The sequence below is a fragment of the Tenrec ecaudatus genome, chromosome 3, assembly GCF_050624435.1.
Source record: "Tenrec ecaudatus isolate mTenEca1 chromosome 3, mTenEca1.hap1, whole genome shotgun sequence".
In the NCBI taxonomy this organism is placed as follows: Eukaryota; Metazoa; Chordata; class Mammalia; order Afrosoricida; family Tenrecidae; genus Tenrec; species Tenrec ecaudatus.
Window position 1 is genome coordinate 153,118,582 of NC_134532.1, and position 21,300 is coordinate 153,139,881.

The following is a 21,300-nucleotide window of genomic DNA, read 5'->3' on the forward strand; positions in this document are numbered from 1 at the left end:
ATGGAGTCAGAAAAAAGTAAAACAGTGGGGAAGAAGAGGTTCAACAAACCCAGAGAACAACAAGTGATATAAAATCCATGGCGAGGAGGGCGTAGGATGGCTGGTTGGACTTGATCAAGGGCAATGTAGCCAAAAGGAATTCCTGAAACCCAAATGAAGGCCAAATATGATAGTGGGACGAGAGGAAAGGAAAACGAAATAGAGGAAAGAACTAGGAGGCAAAAGACATTTATAGAGGTCTAAATACAAGCATGTACATATGTAAATATATACATATATATCTCAATAGGGAAATAGCTCTATGTACATATATTTATATGTTAAGTATTAAGGTAGCAAATGGACATCAGATCTCCACTCAAGTACACCCTCAATGCAAAAACACTCTGTTCTAATAACCCGGCATTCTGTGATGTTCACCTTCCTGAAAGGATATCTGAGGACAAACTAGGTGCATAAACAAATGTGGTGAAGAAAGCTGATGGTGCACGGTTATCAAAAGATATAGCATCTGGGGTCTTAAAGGCTTAAAGATAAACAAGTGGCCATCTAGCTGAGAAGCAACAAAGGCCACATGGAGGAAGCACACCAGCCTGTGTGATCATGAGATGTCGATGGGATCAGGTATCAGGCATCAAGGACCAAGAACAAAAAAATCTTATCACTGCGAATGAGGGAGAGCATGGAGTGGAGAACAATGCCCATCTGTAGGCAACAGGACATCCCCTTACAGAAGGGTAACAAGGAAAAGACAAGACAGTCAGGGTGCAGTATAGCACCAATGAAACATACAATTTCCTCTAGTCCTTTAATGTTCCCCCACCCCAGTGTCATGACCCCAGTTCTACCTTACAAATCTGGCTAGACCACAGAGCATGCACACTGGTACAGATAAGAGCTGGAAACACAGGGAATCCAGGACACGTAACCACTTCAGGATCAATAATGGGAGTAGGGATACCAGGAGGGGAAGGAGAAGGTGGGGGGAGAAAGGGGAAGCCAATCACAATGATCTACATATAAACCCCTTTCAGGGGCATGGACAACAGAAAAGTGGGTGAAGGGAGACAATGGTCCGTGTAAGACATGAAGAAAAAATAATTTATAAATTATCAAGGGGCCATGAAGGAGGGAGGGGGGAAATGAGAAGCTAATACCAAGGGCTCAAGAAGAAAGCTAATGTTTTGAAAATGATGATGGCAACAAATGTACAAATGTGCTTGACACAATGGATGTGTGTATGGACTGTTATAAGAGCTGTACAAGCCCCCAATAAAATGATTAAACAACAACAACAACATACAATACTCCAGGTAAAAAGATGCCTCACTCACTCCCTGCTACTGAGTCAATTCCAACTTACAGTGACCCTGCAGGTCAGGACAGAATGATCTCTGGGAGTTTCCTAAACTGTATCTGTTTATGGGAGTAGAAAGTCCCATCTTTCTCCCATAAAAGCATCTACTACAATCGAAAAGCCCATGGCCTAGTTATTACCTAACTTCACCTGCTACAGCATACCTTTGCTCCGCCCATTCTACTCCGGTCGTCTTCCTCTCTGCCACCTCCCCCATCTCATTTCTCCCTTAGGTTTTTACTCTGACATTTTGCTCAGTCTACAACTCTTTTCCTCCAGATCTTAAATGGCGAATCCTCCTGCCTAAAACAGCTTCCCTGTACTACTGTTTTATTTCAAGATAAAACTTATCACAATATGAATTTATGCTATTCATTTGTTTTTAATGTTGATTCTCTTTCTCAAAAAAAACATCACAACTCTATCAGTTAAAAAGTATGTGTTTCATTCATTTCTCAAATCCTACTATTAAAAATGCTGTCTACCACATAATATGCTTTTTGAGAAACTGAATGAATGATGGATGAATTCACATCAGAGTAGTAGGCAGCTATGGGATGATTTAAAAATTAAATTTATTGGGGCTTTAAAATTACTTGAAACCACAGTTCTAGTTTCACAAATCTTTTTGCTTTTTTTTTTTTTTTTGGTCTCAGAACACAAGATAAGAGTTCAACTTTCTGCTGACATACGTTTATCCATGTCATTTTAAAGCTGACATAGAATTGGTTTTAAATAAATGCTAGTCTTCTGATCAAGACTAATGGCTCTGACAAGACAAAAAAGCAGCTCCACATTAGACGATTCAACTGTCTCAATTCTAACAGGTCCCCGGTTTTGACACCTGTATTGATTGATACCAGGGCTTCGCAAAGACCACTTGAAACCCATTCATTCATAAAGTGCTAAGAACATGAGTGAGGCCACAGAATGAAAGAAGGACTATTCAGTCGCAAGCCAGAAAGGAGATGACAAACTTCAGAGTTTGCTTTGTGATTAATGATCTAAATAGCAGGTGAATGCATTTTGAAAGGGGCTTGAAAGATGCTCATGGCCGAGGTGGTGTCCACTCCCTTCAAGGGCACACCGCGGAAGGAAGGCACACAGAAGCTGACCATAGTTCTTACCAAAGTTGTGCTAACTAATGACATCAATCATTGTAAACATCTCCTCCCAACACGGCTTGTGTTCTCAGATTTCCACAGATGTGGTTCAATTCGGAGCTCTCCAGATCCCTGCAAGCACGGGAAGGGAACAGAGCCTAGGATATGGGAGCCTTCCTGAGCCACCGCACTTGCCCTGAGGAAGACAGTGAGAGCCACGCGGTACTCAGCACCCAACACAGGATTTTCTGGCTGAGTGGAGGGGCCATTACACTTTTCAATTGCTATGACTATGAAACAGTTATCAATGCTAATGGAAGCTTTATGGGGACCTGGGATAGAAATACACCTTCAAAAAAAGATGAAAAAGGCATCCCAGCTGACCTTGGTTGCCTCTCTCGTCTATTACACGTGTGGAAGAAAAGGATTAGGTGTCTTCAATTAGCGAATGTGTTTGTCTGCGTTTTATTTTAAGGAAGCCATGGTGCAGCAATTTCAAACTTGTCTACAGCTTAAGAATTTCATCCTTATCCTTTGACCAAAAAATAAAAATAAACGTTAAATTGAGATTTTCTGGTTCTGCAAAAAACCAAGTTTCCCCAAATAGGAATTAAGGCAGTCAAACATATTTTAATATAATAGGAGACAGATAGTATTAAAAATGACTCTAATACACTTTAGAAATTAACCGTAGGCCAAATTCCACCAGGAGATACGTAGAATAAATTCTAAGATAAAGTAGCAACATCATGAGTAGCATGGCAATCATGACGTGATAAGGGGATTACAAGGTTATATGATTCTTCAGCGCCTCCTTGAGAACCTTCAAGGTATTTCTACATCTACTATATCCACTGCCGTATGTAAATTACATTTTTGCTTAAAATGGGACATGTCACGGTGAGATGCTACGTTGTTGATAAACTTGGAAGAAGAAAACAAAGGCAAGCCCACGCCACTACTCAGAAGACATGTTGCTACTGTCGTCGGGCTGTCCAGTAGGCTCTGGAGCCTCACGCGTATCAGAAAGAAATGGCCAGCCGTAGGCCATCCTCCCTCCCTAGCAGTGCTATTTCGGTGCTCGCTGTTACAGCCACTGTGACGATTCAATAGTATTTCTACAACACAGTCTTAGCTACAGGTAAGCGTAGGACAAGGACGAACTGATTCCATACTCAAATGGAAATGGCATCACTAACCCTACCCACCTCGGTAAGTGTCCACTGCGCTTGTGAACGTTGTAAAGAATACCAAAAGGGAAAAGTGAGGCACATGAAATTAAGATGATTAGAGAAGATAACAATAATTTTTTTTAAAAAACATCCACAGCAACAGAATAAAGGATTATGCACATAGATTTACTACTCGATGAGCTCCAGGGGGATTTTTTCCCATCTATTTCTCCCAGGTGCTTTTATGCTTAATAAATGTTACATCCAAGTTGGAATATTATCGAAGCACCTATATTTTGGCTGTGCTCTTCTTCTGCTGTTAACTATTTTTGAGCGATTTCTCAATAAAGTACGTAAGTGTGACGGAGCTAGGAAGAAAAAGTACAGTCCAATGATTTGTTTCTTCTGTTTTCCCCAAACAAAATCTCATAAAATTGTGCCCTTAAAGTTTTCTCCTACAGAGCTGTCAGAAGGAGGAATTTGGTCCACTTTGTAGCTCTGAACATTAAAGCCATTTCTTACGCTACTGGGAAGTGCGACTGCTCCGGGAAGCTGGAAGGCACCATCGCAACCGTCCAAGCAGAATAATCGGTCCGTCAGAAACTTCTGTCCTGCTCAGATGGATGTTTGGGGGCCAACTTGGACCCACACACTGAATGAGTTCGACTTGACTGCCAAGCTCATTTCTAGGACACTGACTAATTAATTATAAAAGCTTTTTCAAACCAAATTTGAGCCTGGCAACTTTTATTTCCTACTGCAATAGTGAAAAAAAATAGGCTAAAAAAATAAAAGCTCTGGTTGTGTGTGTGTGTGTTGCCATAGTTTCGTTTATTTGCAAGCTCATTTTCTTCTTCTTGCCCTAAAATGATCCAGGAGCATCTGGAATAGAAGTTAGCAAAACACTAAGCACAGACACTGGAAACACTCATTTACATTCTTACTCGGTAGTAAGCAATACTGAGGGTAAGTTACAAAGGGTCTTCACACTGGATAATAGAAAGCAAAAGGTGGACCTTCTTCCTCTTTTAAAGGCAGAAAATTCATTGAACTATCTATGACTTTTGTAATAAATACAGGGTCAATGTATAATTCCTCTAATACTATAATATAAAAGAATATTTTTACTATTCCTTACTCTCTCGAAAAATAATAAAGCCAGTTGCCTACAACTTTGAGGGAAGAGGTTAGGATTTCCATTGTTTTAAAATAGATCTCCTTTATTTTTTGGAAGTTTTGATATTTTTTAATTTGGCATACAATATTTTACAACTATTAATGTACCATATTAATGAAAAACTACCCTTCCAAAAATATCCAATTATATGGAAAAATGACCCCATTTCTACCATGTTCTTTTTAAAAGAATGCAAGTAACAAGGTTAAAGATCTCTTTGTTCTTCATTTATTTTGAAAAGATATACTTTATGTTTTAATTGACAACGAAACACATAACAGGAGTAACTTAACAGTCGCTATCACCTTTACCTGAGCTATCCCCCAACAGAAACAATCACTTACATTTCTTAGCCTTTTTCAGTTTACCGCAGCACTTTTTAAAATACATTCTCTCATTTAATCCTCACTTAATCTCATTTAAACCTGTAATTACTATGCAAATAAAATGGTAAATGCTCGAATCAAGAATTAAAGTCTTATCTTCCAAGCTTTAAATCCCTTCAAAGAGACTGTTTCCCTTTCCCTTGGGGAAAGTGCACCCCCATTTGCTCCTCCTGGTCCACGTAAAGTTAGGGATCATAATCTCTAATCTTTTCCCAGAAACTCTCATATACGGATTCAATGTGTCAAGAATTCTTGGCTTACCTGGTCCTTCTCGGGCTTATCAGAAATGTCGTTCAGACTGGAGGAAGTCAGATTCCTATGGGTCAGGGCTGGACTGCCTGGCAAAACAAAAGTGAACGCTAATTAAAGACTCCTTTTCAAAAACACAGAAAACCTGGGCTGTCTACTTAACACAAACTAGAAGATGAGAATGAGCATGGTGGGGATGGTGTGGGCCACAGTACAGGGAGAGTTTTCCAGAGTCCGGGTTGGAAATTCAATGGAAAGTATGTAATAGTTCAGTCATCTTTCTCGGTTCTATTTTAAGATAATAAAAATTAACTTAGTCCTTGTCTTTTGTCATTGCCCTCCACAGACATCCTAATTTAGCGAGTTATCTTTTTCTCTTCTGTACCTGGCACAGACAGGCCCATGTTTCCTATTCGGTACAGCTCACCCTTGAATGCAGGCCCCAGCACCCTCCGATTCAGCTACCCGCCGATTTCCAAGGGCATCACTCAAGCTTCAGCAAGTCAAAAACACACCAGTGTTCTCTCCTCTAGCTAACACCATCACCGGGAAGCTGTCGCCTTAATGAATATGCAATCCAGGATCCTTGGGTTTTGCTTCAAAAAAAAGACCTGTCACAAGTTCCTTTTAAGTGTCCCCATTCCCATTTGCCAGAGTAAAATAAGCAGGTGCCTTCTTCTCCCTTAGTAGACCAAACTTCTTGTTTAGTCCAAAAATAGAGTACACCAGGAATACTACATGGGAACCCGTTTCCCTGGCAATACAGATACTGTGCATAAAACAGCCCATGCAGTGATTTCAGACACCATTAGACAAGACGCGAGAAGAGGACCATCTAAGAGAGCAACAGACCATTTTAAAGTAGGCCATGTTAATCAGTAGAACACTAAACAGTCATTCTGCAGTGGGCCCTGGAATTCCCAGGCTTACTAAGCAAAAGAGTAGCCATTTGCAGCCAGAGTGCCTGGCCCAATGCCTGCAGGGTGCTGAGCCACGCAGTCATCATTAAGCCACACGGATCTGACTTAGGCTGGTCTTCACAGCTAGAGGACAAGGCTTGAAAATACGCACCCACAGAGAAGGAACAAGCCCACATGGAAGGACACCAGCCTGTGCGATCATGAGGACCCAAAACAAACAAACAAAATAACATATTGTTGAGAACAAGGGGGATTGGAGCAGGGACCCAAAGCCATTTGTAGACCATGGGACCTTCCCTCACAGAAGGCTCACAAGGCAGGGATGAGTCCATCAGGGCGCAGTAAAGCACCAATCAAACACGCAATATTCCTCTGGTTCCTTGAGGCTTCCTCACCCCAGTGACCCCACCTGATCATGACCCCAGTCCTACCTTTCACTGTAGGCTAGACCACAGCACGTACACAGGTACAGGTAAGACATAAGAGCTCACGACACACAGAATCCAGGGAGTAGGGATACTAGAAGGATAGGGAGAAAGTGGGGAGGGGAGGAGGGGAGAAAAGAGGAACTGATTGCAATGATCGACACATAACCACACACACACACACACACACACACACACACACTCCCCTCCAGGAGGACAAACAATAGAAACCGTGGGAGAAGGAAGACAGTGGTCAGTATAAGATATGAAAACAATAATAATGAATAATTTATCAAAGGGTCACTTGAGAGGGGAGGGCGGGGAGAAGAGAAGCAGATGCCACGGGCTCAATAGAAAGTAAATGTCTAGAAAATAATGAAGGCAACGTATGTACAAATATGCTTGATGTATGGATTGTTAGAAGAGCTGTAAGAGCCCCCAATAAAATGATCCTTTAATTAAAACATTTTAAAAAGAAAAAAAGCACCCGAGTTCAAATGCAGCTTTGCATTTGCTTCCAGACAACTCTTTGGATTACGAATTTAGTTCCTGCAGGACAAAACTCTAAAACCTAATTTCACAAGAGACTAAAAGTGTTTGCTCCTAATAATCAAGCCCAGAGCCGTGAGCCTGTAACTGCACCCTTTTAACGACGGCACTGCTTCTAACTACCGGGTCAGCAGAATCATAATGTTCCGGGGCTGACAAGACAGGTGTTTTCCCATTCTGCTGCGTCTCATTGAGTAAGCATGCCCGAGATCTTTTAAATCCTTTACCTGGGGGTGGGGCTGTATTTTAATCTAGGAAGATTTCGAGCATAGGCGTTTTCCAAAGGAAAGTAGCATCTGAGAAACCGTTTCATGGGCATCATTAAAAGAATCCCTTAGAAAACTCACAGTGCCTTCTTTGAATTGCGAACCAGGTTGCTTACGCTCATGCAATACACAAGACACCAGGTAACACCTTCAAACAATTCTGGGCTTGAAACGGATATAAACTAATGAGTAGGTCTAATTTTCTGCTTTATGGTGACGGAGTGGTTACGCATTGAGCTGCTAACCGCAAGGTCACCAGTTCAAAACCACCAGCTGAGCCCAGGGAGAAAGCTAGTGCCCTCCGCTTCTGTGCAGAGTTTCGGTCTCAGAAACCACAAGGGGCAGTGGTACCCTGTCCTATTGGATCACTAGGGGTCATTATCGACGCGATGGCAGGGAGTCTGGTTTTTTTGTTTTGTTTTTTAGTTATTAGGTGGACACAAATTCACAGTGTGAACTAATGAACAAATCTAACCAAAATATTCTTAAGGCAAAGAAATACTAGTATGCATCACCAAAACAGCAACCTACGTTAATTTTATGTAAGGAAAGAGATAAAACTGATTTGTAGTTACCAAATCAATTGTATATAAATGGAGGTGCTGAAATAATGGGGAAGCAGGTTGTCACAAGTCATTTAAAGTTCCTGAGCCATCGCCTAAATGCACGCCTTGCTGGGGAAACCCTTGATAAACATTGCAAACGGGCATTTCAGCCCAACTTCTGTCCTAGCCGCTGCAACATCTGCATCGGCTGAAGACAAATGAGTAAGGTTTTTAGGATGACGACAGCTTCCTGGGTGTCATAACCTTTCTAAGAAATAGGTTATCCTGCTCCCCTCTTTCCCTCCTTTCTGCAAGACAGTTCTCCTGTGGGTAGCCCTCAGGGGTGGGCAAGCACTCAGCTGCTAGCCAATGGGGATGCTGGGAACGCACCAGCTGCTCTTCCAGAGAATGAGGTGGCAGTCAGCTTCCAAGCAAACTGCAGTCCTGAGGACCCTACTCTGCCCAGTAGGGTCCCCGTGACTCGGAATCGGCAATGGTTTATCTACTTGGGGGCAGAGAGAGAAAGGCACAGGGCCAAGGACGATACGATACGAGAACCCCATAGGGGAACAGAGAGTGATGTTACAAAGCAATACAAGCTATCCTCCTTCCTGACTTGATCTGATTCTCAGTAAAGGAAGTAATTAATATGAACAGTAGCCCTGCTATTTAACTTTCAGATACACAGAAGGAATTCGAAAGTCAACCGTTCTAGGAAACTAAGCAAGCCGATCATCGTTCTTCAACTGGCCCCCACCTCCCTCCCTGCCAAACTACCGCTGTCTCACCAATAACCCTTTGACCCAGAAGCAAATGCTGCCCATTGTGCCGTGTTCGAAACTAATACAAGCGGGGTTCCCAAATGTGGTCCCTAGATCATCAGCAGAAGTTTGTACCTGAGCACTTTTTAGAAAAAGATGTTCTTGAGCCCCATCCTAGACGCCCTGTGTACCAACTCTGGGTGGGGTGCCGAGCAATGGGGATTTTAACACACCCTCCAAGAGGGTCTGAAGCATGATAACATTAGAGACGAACTGGTTGATAGAACCCAGTTATCTGAAGAGAAAGATATTCTCAGGATGAAACTGAGTTGAAGGGGCTTCAAAACGTTTGTAGAAAATGTGACTAAAAAATAATGGCGTATTTCCAACAATCTTTAAGCCCCTAGAGTGTACCTTAGAAAAGGCAGAGGGGAACTTCGACCAACCTGACACTTCTCCCAGTCACTGATATCAGAACTATAGGATCTAAAGCAAATAAAAAATCCTCGCCACAAAAATGACCTACTGGTATTTTCCACAAGGTCTTCACCTAGTGGATCAATAAATAAATTTGTTTGGGAAGCTGATTGCTTAATCAGAATTTTGCAAAATCCCTAACACCCAAATCACGGAGGACAAGGACAAGAGCCAAGAGATTGCAGGCCAGATTGTAGCTGGGAATCCGTAACTTGTGAACGGCATTTTAACAAACCAGGAGCACTGTTACACAAGATGTAATTTAAAACAACATACTGCTCTGCATATTTTTGCACCTGGTATTGAATAACAAACAGAGTGCCTCAGCACCTCTGATGTAGAGTTCTTAAACTATCATATAAATTCATTAATCTGTAATTTCAAGGAACGGAGAATCATAGAGAAAAAATGCCACCATGTACTAAAAAGGTGCTAAAGAACATTTCTCGTGCATATGGTAATGTGTTCACTCAATGCTAATAGGTGCGTTCATCTAAAATCCAGGTCATATAAATGCTTTAGGATTGCTTGTACCCCATAAAATTATTTTTTAATCATTTTATTGGGGCTCATACAATTCTTATCACAATCCATACCCACATCCATTGTGTCACCACATCTTCACATGTGTTGCCATCATCATTCTCAAAACATTTGCTTTCCTCTTCAGCCCTTGATATTAGCTCCTCATTTTCCCCTCCCTCCCTGCTTCCCCCTCCCTCATGAACCCTAGATAACTTACAAATGATTATTATTTTGTCATATCTTACATTGTTCGATGTCTCCCTTCACACACTTTTCTGTTGTCCATCCCCCAGGGGAGAGCTTATATGTAGTTCCTTGTAATCAGTTCCCCCTTTCTATCCCACCCTTCCACCACCGGTCCTGAAGGAATCATCCATCCTGGATTCTCTGTGTTTCCAGTTCCTATCTGTACCAATGTACATTGTCTGGTCTAGCCAGATTTGTAAGGTAGAATTGGAATCATGATAGTGGGGGGAGGAAACATTTAAGAACTAGAGGAAAGTTGTATGTTTCATCATTGCTACCCTGGACCCTGACTCCTTCGTCTCCTCCCCATGACCCTTCTGTAAGGGGTTGTCCAGCTGTCTACAGATGGGCTTTGGGTCTCCATTCTGCATTCACCCTCATTTACAATTATATGATTTTTCATTCTTTGATGCTGATACCTGATCCCTTTGACACCTCGTGGTCATACAGGCTGGTGTGCTTCTTCCATGTTGGCTTTGTTACATCTGAGCTAGATGGCCGCCTGTTTATCTTCAGGTCTTTAAGACACCAGACACTATATCTTTGGATAGCCGGGAACCATCAGCCTTCCTCACCACATTTGCTTATGCGCACATTTTTCTTCCAAAGAAACAATTTTTTTAATTATTTAAAACTTGTTTTGGAAAAAGTAATTTCCTCTAACCTGTAGCCCTAATTCATTTCCAAGTTACTATTATCTGACTGTAATCAAGGCCTCAGAATACAGTTATGAACAAGTTTCATTCCTCAATCTTTCATTAAGTAGAATTTGAACACAGGCCAGAAAAATTTGGTATGGTTTGTATCTAACAGCGGCTACCCAATGTCTTGGTATAAATTGCATCTTTCTAACCATGAAAGAATAAAGAAACACTTCTAGAAAACACCTGTAACCTAATAACCAAACACTAAGCCCACTGCTTTCAAGTTCATTCTGATTCACAGTGACCCCAGAGGACACAGAAATACCGCCCAAGAGGGTTTCCAAGCCTATTATCTTTATGGAAGAAAACGTCACCTCTTTCCTCTGCAGAGTGGCTGGCAGGCAGGTTTCACCACAGTGCCACTCAGGTTCTTTAACATAATAATCCAACAATGATCCTAATTATACAGGGCCTGCCAAAGGTTGTAGGAAAATTCCATTTTATTTTAATTCCATTCTCCAGGAATTGTTTTGAAAATTCAAAAAAACAGACTCACTGCCATCGAGCTCCCCATCAATGCCAGGTCCTAGCTACCCTGGAGGACAGGGCACAGAACGGGCCCTGGGTGTTGCAGAGATTGCTCACTCCACCCAGGAGTAGAAAGTCCCGTCTCTCTCCCATAGAGCTGTGACAGCTTGGAACTGCTGAATTTTCAGGTCACAGCCCCATGTATAAGCACTACGTCGTGTTTTAATAGTTTTATTGGCATATGCACACATATCATAGGAGTTGTGTAATCGTCAGCACAATCAATTACAGATCATTTTCTGCTACTACTGCTCATTATTGTTGTTCGCTCCCCATCTACCCTCAACCTCCCCAACTATGCCCCTGGGCAATTATTAATCCAGTTATTGTCTCTATAAATTTACCTATCCTGGATTTCATACAGAAAATCATACAAAATACGAACAGAAACAAACAACAAAAACTCAACAACAATGACAAAACAAAAACAGAAAAAAAATCAATGAAAAAGAAAACAGAAAATATTAAAAATGGAAACCACTGTAAAATGGACCCAAGGAGATAAAATGACAAGATTTTACATTTTAACCTAACGACATCTATAATATTCTAATTTAAATGCTGTTTTGAGAGGAAGACTATTCCCATCTGTGAACTATGGTTAGAGGGGATCCATTGGGGGCTTACTCCATGTGGGGACCTGGCAAGTGAATTCTGGGCTCCCCTGTCATCAATAGGCTTCTGCAAAATGAGTGTTCAGAATTTAAACTGCTATGGTTCCCTCCTTCAGGTTTGGGTTTTGCTATTTACAATCTTTGGATCACACAGGTCGGTGAGCTTCTTCCATGTGGGCTTAGTTGATGCCATTCTTAGATGGATGCTTGTTTGAAGGCATCCCTTTGTATCGTGAGCCACTGTACAGACTACAAATATTTGAACACATAATGAATAGACTTTGCAAAGATTGGCTAGTACAATCGTATATGAGTTGGATGGTGGTAATATAAGTAGCCAAAGACTGCCTGTAGAAGAAAAAGAAAGTTTTGAAGAATCACATTTTCAAGCAGTTTCACATAATCAAAATCAATTTCATTTTCAAAGTCTCTACTTGACAAGTACATATTGTCTTCTGTAAAGATTAATTATGTTCTGTACTGTTTAAAAATTATTATTCTATAGCACACATGAACCAATTTATGAAGTCCTTTGCAGTCATGACTAGTAAATATAATAGATGAGGGTAAAGAAAGTTAGGAGAATGTTCAGAATAAGCATAGAAGATTTTTAAATACGTAGATGTTACATAAAATTATAAGCATGTACATAGTAAACTCCCCTCAGAGTCCCTTCACTTTATACCTCTAAGAATTGAGCTGAGAAAACAGCAACAAGCTCAAACAAAGACCACATGGCCTACAGAATAAAACAGTATTTTTATTCTTAATAATAACTTCTTACATTAACACAAACGATAATGAAATAACAGTCATGTATCTAAATCCTAGCATTCATGTCAAAAATTCGGAGGTAAGAGTCTGATTTGAACTGCTTGGGACCCCAGAACTAATAACAACTGTAGATCCAGAATAAACGAGGTGAAAAACCAACCTCGTGGCACTGACCTTCATTCATTCTCGCAGTGCCATGGGAGAGCTCACGCTGTCACCTTCCAGCCTGCCACCTCTTTCTGCCAATGAGTATCAATCGATTGGAGGGGCTGACCTGCTTCTCCGCCTGACCGCTTTCACCAGGGCCTCACCAGGGTAACTTAGTTTCCAAATAATGCATGTTGTAGTTTTCTGCACAACACAAACGTTCTTTTTCCTCCTTTGTTGACAAAACCACCCACTAGAAAATACCTATATTCAAGAATATGATTCAACTAAATTTAGGGCTTCCCAAACCCAAACAATCCTACCACCATTGAGCTGATTCTGCCTCGTAGTGACCCCACAGAGCAGAACTGCCTCTGTGGGCTTCTGAGGCTGTGACTCTGTCCTGCAGCGGACAACTCACCGACTCCAGCAGAGCCGTCAGTGGGCAGCCGTCTGCTGCATAACCCACGAGGGCGACAGAGCTCCTTCACCACGTGTGAGGGGCGTTCATGCACATGCTCACTCTAGAGCTCCCCCACCACTTGGAGGTGAGTGGGAGGATTGCCACTTTCATGGAATCAAAATGCAGTTCAAAGAAGTTAGGTTCATGGTCACAAGGCAAGTGATAAGACTGACTTCAATCTGGATCTCGTAATCTCAAACGATTTGCCTCTGAGAGGGGGAAAAAAACTAGTCTGATTCCATGTGACTTACACAGGTAAACATGCAAATTTCACCATTCTAATGAAGATAAGAGTTTAATGCACAGCCACAAGACGATATTCTATTTTTCACATCAATTAAGTACAATATGACATCACTGAGTTGGCGTGGTGGTTATATGTCTGGCTGCCAACCAAACCACAGCCACTGCATGGAAGAGAGATGAAGTTTTCTACTCCCCAAAAAAGTCAGTCTTGGCAACAACCAACGGACTCAATGGCAGTGAGTCTCTGGAAAGATCTGTAAGGGACGTATGTTCTTGGTTAAGAGAGCTTAGCTATTGCTGAAAACAATTTCTAACCCTTTACTCCTTTGTTTTCATAAAGAAAGAAAAAGCAGTTCCGTAAACAAGGAAAATCCAGAGAATTCAGCTTCTCTGTCACTGTTCACTGCGGTTAAATAGCAGCAAAAATAACAGCTCGGTGGCAGACACAGAGGACGGCAAATGCCTTATCCAACTCCATCAGCTAACAATAAGTCAATTCGGATCCAGAGCAAACCTTTTCAAGACATCAACCTTCGCAGGAGCAGTCTCATTGTCCTGCCACAGAGTAGCTGGTGGAGCTGCATCTTGGGCCTTTCTCCAGGAGCCGCACACCTAACCCACAGCACCCCCAGGTCGCCTGGTTCCGGGACTGTAAACGCAATAATGGCATGTCCACGTATGTGCCCCATTCCACAGAGTACAGACAGCCAGGCTCCACTGCTCCATGAGTGTTCCTGCATTTCAATTGCCCTCAGCTTCGAGACTGTCCCCACTGCACTGAAACAGAACTAGAGGACAGGGAACCAGTGAGGTTACTTGTAATGAGTTTGGATAAGAAAATCTGAGCTGTTCAGAGCCCCAATAAAATGATTAGAAAAGAAACTCTGAAAGGACTGGCTGAAAGCTTTGACTTTGTCAGACCAGATACTCAGTCTCCCATGACTATCAAATATCAATAGAAGTCCCTAACCCCACCCCCAAAACACCCCAGATCAATAAGCATGTAAATTGAGGACCTCCAAATCATGCCTATTCCCCACTACTCACAAAGGAAAAACAGAAATATTTAAAAATTAAGGCATTACACTTTAAAAAGTTTAAAATACCACCAAAGGAACACCTTTGAAGGAATTTCATAACTAAATGAAAATTAATTGGGGTATTTTGCTTGCTTTTTACTGCATGTTTTAGTTAGAAGTTTTTGCTGTTTGTTGGTGAGGTGCTGAATGATGATTTAATACAATGCAACCTCTCCGAGTCCTGAGCCTAGTCCGGGGTCTGTCTTGTCCAGGCTATCTCCTCAGAGCCTGGCACGAATGGCAGTTAGTAAATATCTGTGAATGAAGGGGTAAGAGCAGCTGAGCATCATTTTCCCTCCATTTGAAGTTACTACTGTAAACCCCACTCACTGACTGTTCGGTCTCTGTCGTATGGAGGCAGAGGCTGCGTGCACACCCAGGCGCCTTCAGACTTGGAAAGTCTGAAACAAGGAAGAACTTTGTAGCTGGCCCAGAACTAACAGAACCGCAAGGCTCTGCCAATGGACTGGAAGCCTGTCAGCCCCAAGTGGAGACAGATGCAAGCTACAGTAACGGGGAGAAGGTGAAACTCCTGCTAACAAAGCACTGGGACGTGAAGCTGAGAGAAGGCTGAAGACCATTACTGCCTCTATTAGGAAAAGGAATGCCTTCCTAGGAAACTGCAAAGGGAAACGGAAACCACCGGAGAAGGCGACTGGAAAGCAAAACGAACTTGGAAGGGGGGCGAAGACCTCAAAAGACCCAGATAGCTATCAAGGCATGCGAGCACGGTTCTGGCCAACACTTGACATCATTCCCAACGTGTGGGACACAGATCCCAGCAAAGACACCCTTCGATGGGGAGCTGCATGCGTGCAGCGGTGAATGCACAGCACACGTAAACCAGCTCCATCACAGATGCGGCTGAGTTCCCGAGACCTCACCACTGCCATGCCCTCCTCTTAAACACCATCCTCTGTCCCGCTGAAGCCTCTCCTGCTCACGCTCCCCTGGCAACCTCTCTGACCTCAGCTTCTTTGACCCTGCTCTCTCCTGCCCCTGAGTTTATTAACCATCCTGCCAGCTTTCCCTAGACTCATTCGTGGACAGCTCAACGTCAAACACACAAAGCCCATAGCATTTATGACTTTTGAATGTCACCTAACAAAAAGCAAAACATTCCAGCTATACTCCCGTTATAATAATATTGTGCCGCTGTTTCATTTTAATGCGTTCTAAAGTATTTCAATTTTCAAAGCATCTCTCGCACATGCACAAAGATAATTAAAAATCTCTGCTCAGCTGAGGAAGCATTCATAAACAAGACTAGAAAACTGACCTAATAGTACTACAAAGTACTTCCATGAATCTACAGTCCTGGAGGTAACATGTGATTCCCATAGTCTCTCTCTCTCTCTCTCTCTCTCTCTCTCTCTCTCACACACATGCATGCATATACACATATATACACATTTATAAAGCCATAAACAAAGTTATTCCCCCCAAGAAAAAAAGTAATTAAAAGTATATAAAATAGTGTAGCTCACAAAAGAAGAAAGAGAAAAAAAAAGCCCCTTCGGCAAGCCTACACTGGCTAGTAAAGGAATAAGGGGGAAACCCCAATCAGAGATGCCTTATGACCAAAGTGAACTAGCGTGCTGCATCCTTCCTGCCAAAGAGGCACGAACCCAAAATGAATTTGATCCAATACCCCTAAGTCAATACTGCCATAAAAAAATCAAAATCTAGCTGTACCATGGAAACTTACAAATGCAATTCATAATGGCACGAAGACTAATGATACACACATATCTGAAGAAAACAAGTATCTGAACAAACTAGGTAAGATTTTCTATCACACAATACAATACAGTAATAAAGAGTATCTGTGACTAAGGCGGCACTCTAGTGGTGCTGTCGGGTAAGGCTCGATGGGCACCACAGTTTGGCAGTTCAAACCCAGTAGCCACGCTGCGCGAGAAAGACGAAGCCATCTGCCCCCATAAAGAGACCCAGAGAGGTACGTGTACTTGGTTCTACGAGTCAAAATCAACTCAATGGCAGTGCATGATAAGCTTACTAACTAGAACACAGAATTAGCCATTAAAAAATTTAGAAACAATTCAGTAAAATAACAGTAATTGTCATGAGAGACGTGCCCACAAATAGTAATACAAAAGGAGAGGAGTTTGCCTTTCCATATTTCTATTTCATAATCATTTATGCATCATATGGAAAAATAAATAATTATACTAAATTTTGTGTCCATATCTGAATTTCAGTTAAAACATCATTTTAATTTTAGCATTTAATAAAAATAATTCACACAATTTTAAACATGGCATCTTAAATTTTCCTTGGAATATGCCTGAATTATCAAACATTCCAAACTAAAACTTCAGTGACCTAATACCCTTATACCTGTAAAGTAAGAGTATATGCAGAAAACCAAGTCATTTGGCGTAGTCTTATATCTGTAGTCAAATAATACAGAGATTGGAATGGAGAGATATAAAACTTTCTAAGATCAGCAGACATATTCTAAGCCTCTACTTAAAAATGTAGCCCCAGTTTGGTAACTGTGGTAGCAGTTGCACAATTTTTAATAAATATACAATTTTAAATAAATATTAAAAATGGTAGCCCTTCCTTGCTGTTCCAGACTTATGACAGGCAAACTATGATGTAGGTAAGGGTTAGTCAAAATGGCTCCCTCTTGTAAGAACTCCTCTTCCTGGTCTTGCTAAAGATACTGGGGTTGGTTACAGGCATGGGGCAATCAGGAACTACAAGGCCCCTCAACTCTGCAAGCATTCTCCAGCAAAGAAAACACGAACAAGTTCATACGCGTTCTCTCAAGGGGCCAGGACCACTTTCCACAGTGTCTTAAGTCACAGCAAGAGCAGCATCAGGGAACAGCACTTTTCTTGCTGGGCTCCTGTCCCAACACTTCTCCCCACGGAGGGGTTTGCCATGACTTCAGTGTCAGTGATGCTTGGGCTCCGAACGGTGGGATAGCTTGGAGGTCTCAAGCGATCTGGGGGTGGGGGTGGGTGGCTACTCCGGGAATATTGACTGAAAGGAAGCCAGAACTCCCTTCTTACTGAAAAGTCCAAGCAGAATTGAGCTGTTTGCAGTTCCGAAATTATATTCTCCTACTCTTAAAAGAGGTCTAAGAAGATGCCTGGGTAAGAATATTAACAGGCCTATTTGCCATCAGTTGTGAAAGCCATCATTTTTCTGCGGGTGGGGGTTAGGGGTTACCCTTTCTGTAAAGATCTTACTGGGTCCAGGAAGATAAACATAAAAGGAAGCCAAGAGATCATTTGTGTCCAATCTCACGATACTACTATGACATAGGGAGGGGGGAGTTAGAAGAAGAAAAGACTGTAAAAAGAGAGGAACAATATTTTCCTAATGGGTAACACAAGAAAATATCCTGAAAAGATGTTAAAATCAAGTCAGTTTTCTCCTTTAGCTTTGCCCACAAGCACACACGTAAAGTCCTTCTGAACCAAAATTCCAGGGGGAAAAGGTGAACCCGACTTCCATGGTGGGGATACCACAAACCGCTCATCCTTTAGAATTTCTCGATCCAAGAAGGAGATGAATTTTGCAAATAGCACATTGGAGGCGTTAACCTCATCTGAGACAACTAAAGAAAGGTCATTGATACTTTCACACAGAGGGTACGTGGAGGTTTCATGGGAACTGCTAGGAAGCAGCTAGAAAAAGGGTTAAATGTCTCACTGAGCACAGAAATTATTGGTACTTATTTGCCCATAATAGTTACTTATATGTATCCAGCTGACCTATGCTTGCATATACATAATGGGGATAGAACATTTGTAACGGTAGTTTATAATGTTTTTTTATTATGATTATTAAAAGATCGTTTTAATGAGGGCTCTTACAACTCTTATCACAATCCATACATCAAGTGTATCAAGCACATTTGTGCATATGTTGCCTCTGTTCTTTTCTAGACATTTACTTTCTATTGAGCCCTTGGTACAGCTCCTCTTTTCTTCCCTTAATGAAATTATAGGCTTGGTTCATGATAGCATCCGTCATTCTGACACGAGGCCACGATCTACCTTTTTATATTTACTACTGCAGTAGAACAGAGTGTGAGTTAGGTGGGAAAGGAGCGAGGGGTACAGTGTATGAAACCTATGGAAGACAGTGAAAGCCCAATAGCCATTTACAGAGTGCCCACTGACCAGCAGGAAAATAATCGTGCCCTCGGGCAGAGTGTATTGTAAAGTGGAGCGCTGCAGATATACTGGTAGTTAGGTTAAAATTTAACATATTATCATTTTTTTCTCTTTTGACCCATTTTTAATTTATTCTAGTTTCTATTATCTTTGGCTTTCCCTGGGATGGAGGGTTTTTTCTATGTTTTATTTTGTTGTCACTGTTTTTTTGTTTGTTTGTTTGGGGGGACGTCTGATTTTCTTTATATGAAATCCATAGAGATAATAACTAGATTGATAGTGTCTTAAGGTTAAGGCAAGAGATGTTGGGGGAGAATGGAGAGCCAATAATAACGAGCACAAGAAGGAAATATGTCCTAAAACTGATGGTGGTGTTAACTGCAGACTCTCTTTAATAAGCTAAAGCAATGGCTTATAGAAAACATGAATTATGTAACAATGCTGTTTCAAAATGAAACAAAATAATACATAAAATGCATGAAGTGTCAAGGGAAAAAAGTGCCGAGACTCAGAATGCTTCACTGGGTCTGCTTATGCTAATTAAAGATTGCTAAAATACCCAGGCAAAGGAGCTTTCTGAAAAAAACTTATTCTTCTGCTGAACTAAGATGAATGGGAAAGAAGCTGAGGATGAGGAAGAAACTCCCAGCAGAAATAATCCAAATCAGTATAAAACGTTAGAACTTCAGAAATTCCTCTAGTGCAGTACTAGTGGAATTACAAATGATCATGGGCCCAGGAATGTAACACAAAGGGTACAATAAATTTATATGCCCCACAATGCAGATTCTCTGGAAACACTATTATTAGATATGAGGCTCTTATGTAAGTAAGATATTTTGTGATCATCTAGCCAAATTCCCCCTCAGGTTATCTCCTATAACATCAGACCTAGCCAGCCCTGTAATATTTGCTTATAGATTTGGATGGGCAAGTGGGGGGAGGAGGGAGAGACAGAAAGCTTAATGAAAGCTTTCATTGTAATAAAGTACCTTCTCACACACCATAAATTGCTTCAATGGCTCATGTAAACAGGAGTCTTTAGATGGATCCAGGAAGCAATATGTAGATTACAAGCAGAATGCCAATCAGAGAAGTCTCATGCTCAGGAAGAATTGACTTTCACTTCAAAACACTTGACTTCTTCCATTCATCTTAGCAATAATGCACATCCTAACATATTCCAGACTTAATGACGGATTTTCCAAAGCAGAGGCCCTTGACTCTTTCTATTATCTTCTAGTACTATGATGGTGGTGCCCAACCTCATTCGCCCCCGAGGAATTGGTGGGCAAGGGTTCCCTGGTAGGAAAGCCCTGCAGCCCTGCAGCCCCCTACAAGAGGAATCGAAATCCATCTTCAACAAGTCTTTCTCTCTCCTTCTGAGAAACTACCACCCGTGAAGACTCACATTTAAATCCTTATCCAATATCTCAGGAATATCCATCAACATCTTCTTTCCTTCAAGAAGGCCTTGTTACATCCTCTGGAAAGCAGAGCAAAGACTACTTTCCTTTACATTATTTATATCAAGCCAGCTTCCTGAAGCAACTAAATTGTCTTTTCTCCAGTTCTTGTAATCATCTTTTCCTATGACCTTTACTGTCTGATCACCTCTTAGAATGGTCTCTAGCTCTCATCCAAACCCCCACACAGTCACTTTCTGATAGCACTTCTAACTCTGAGGGAGAGAGACCAGTTTATCCTGGATATCACCATCTCCCTGATAACAAGAGGTGTAAACCATATCGCTATGAAAAGGGATACGGTTCTCAAACCAAACTGACTCCCATCAAGTCAAGTGTGACTCAAAAGCCACCCTACTTAAGGGTTTCTGTGGCTGTAACTCTTTATGGGAACAAGTGACCTCATCGTTCTCCCACAGAGAAGTTAGCAGGTTTGAACTATCAACCTTGGAGTTAGCAGGCCAAGGTGTAGCCCAGTGTGCCACTAAAGTCCCTTTACATCTAGCTCAGCACTAGGCAAACAACTATCTAAATCAACGAATGATATCACAAATAGAACAAATAAATGGAACACCCCAAATCTCGACCATGACAACGGTACATAATGAAAACAGCAACCATAAAGGGGAAAGGGACCATCCCAACCTAAAGTTACATTAATCCGTCTCATGGAAGACAATAGCTAAAACTAACACTGACATCATCGCAAACAATCCTAGCAACGACACACAGCCTTGCCACCAGCTGGGTAAAAGACATGACATGTCATTTTCTTACAGGCTCCAGGCATGTCCCTAGAAACCCAGACAAAAATTATTCAAAGATGTCCTTCAGAAACTGAGGAAATGATTCAAACTTGGCACCTACAGCAATTACTGAAACGCAGACCCCAGCTTAAGTGCGTATTAGAGGAATTGATTTTTAAAGTAAGACTCGTGTGGAGGAAAAAATGTGTCATTATAAT

At 41.6% G+C, this 21,300-nt stretch overlaps 1 protein-coding gene across 2 annotated transcripts in view; it reads right to left on the reverse strand.

Annotated features, from left to right (window-relative positions):
• Positions 1-21,300, reverse strand: part of SLC4A4 (solute carrier family 4 member 4) — a 343,893-nt gene that overhangs the window by 156,958 nt on the left and 165,635 nt on the right. For both annotated transcript variants that reach the window (XM_075544222.1, XM_075544221.1), the window contains exon 6: positions 5,457-5,533. In XM_075544222.1, coding sequence (XP_075400337.1) covers positions 5,457-5,533 — 77 coding nt within the window. The remainder of the gene's footprint in view (positions 1-5,456; positions 5,534-21,300) is intronic.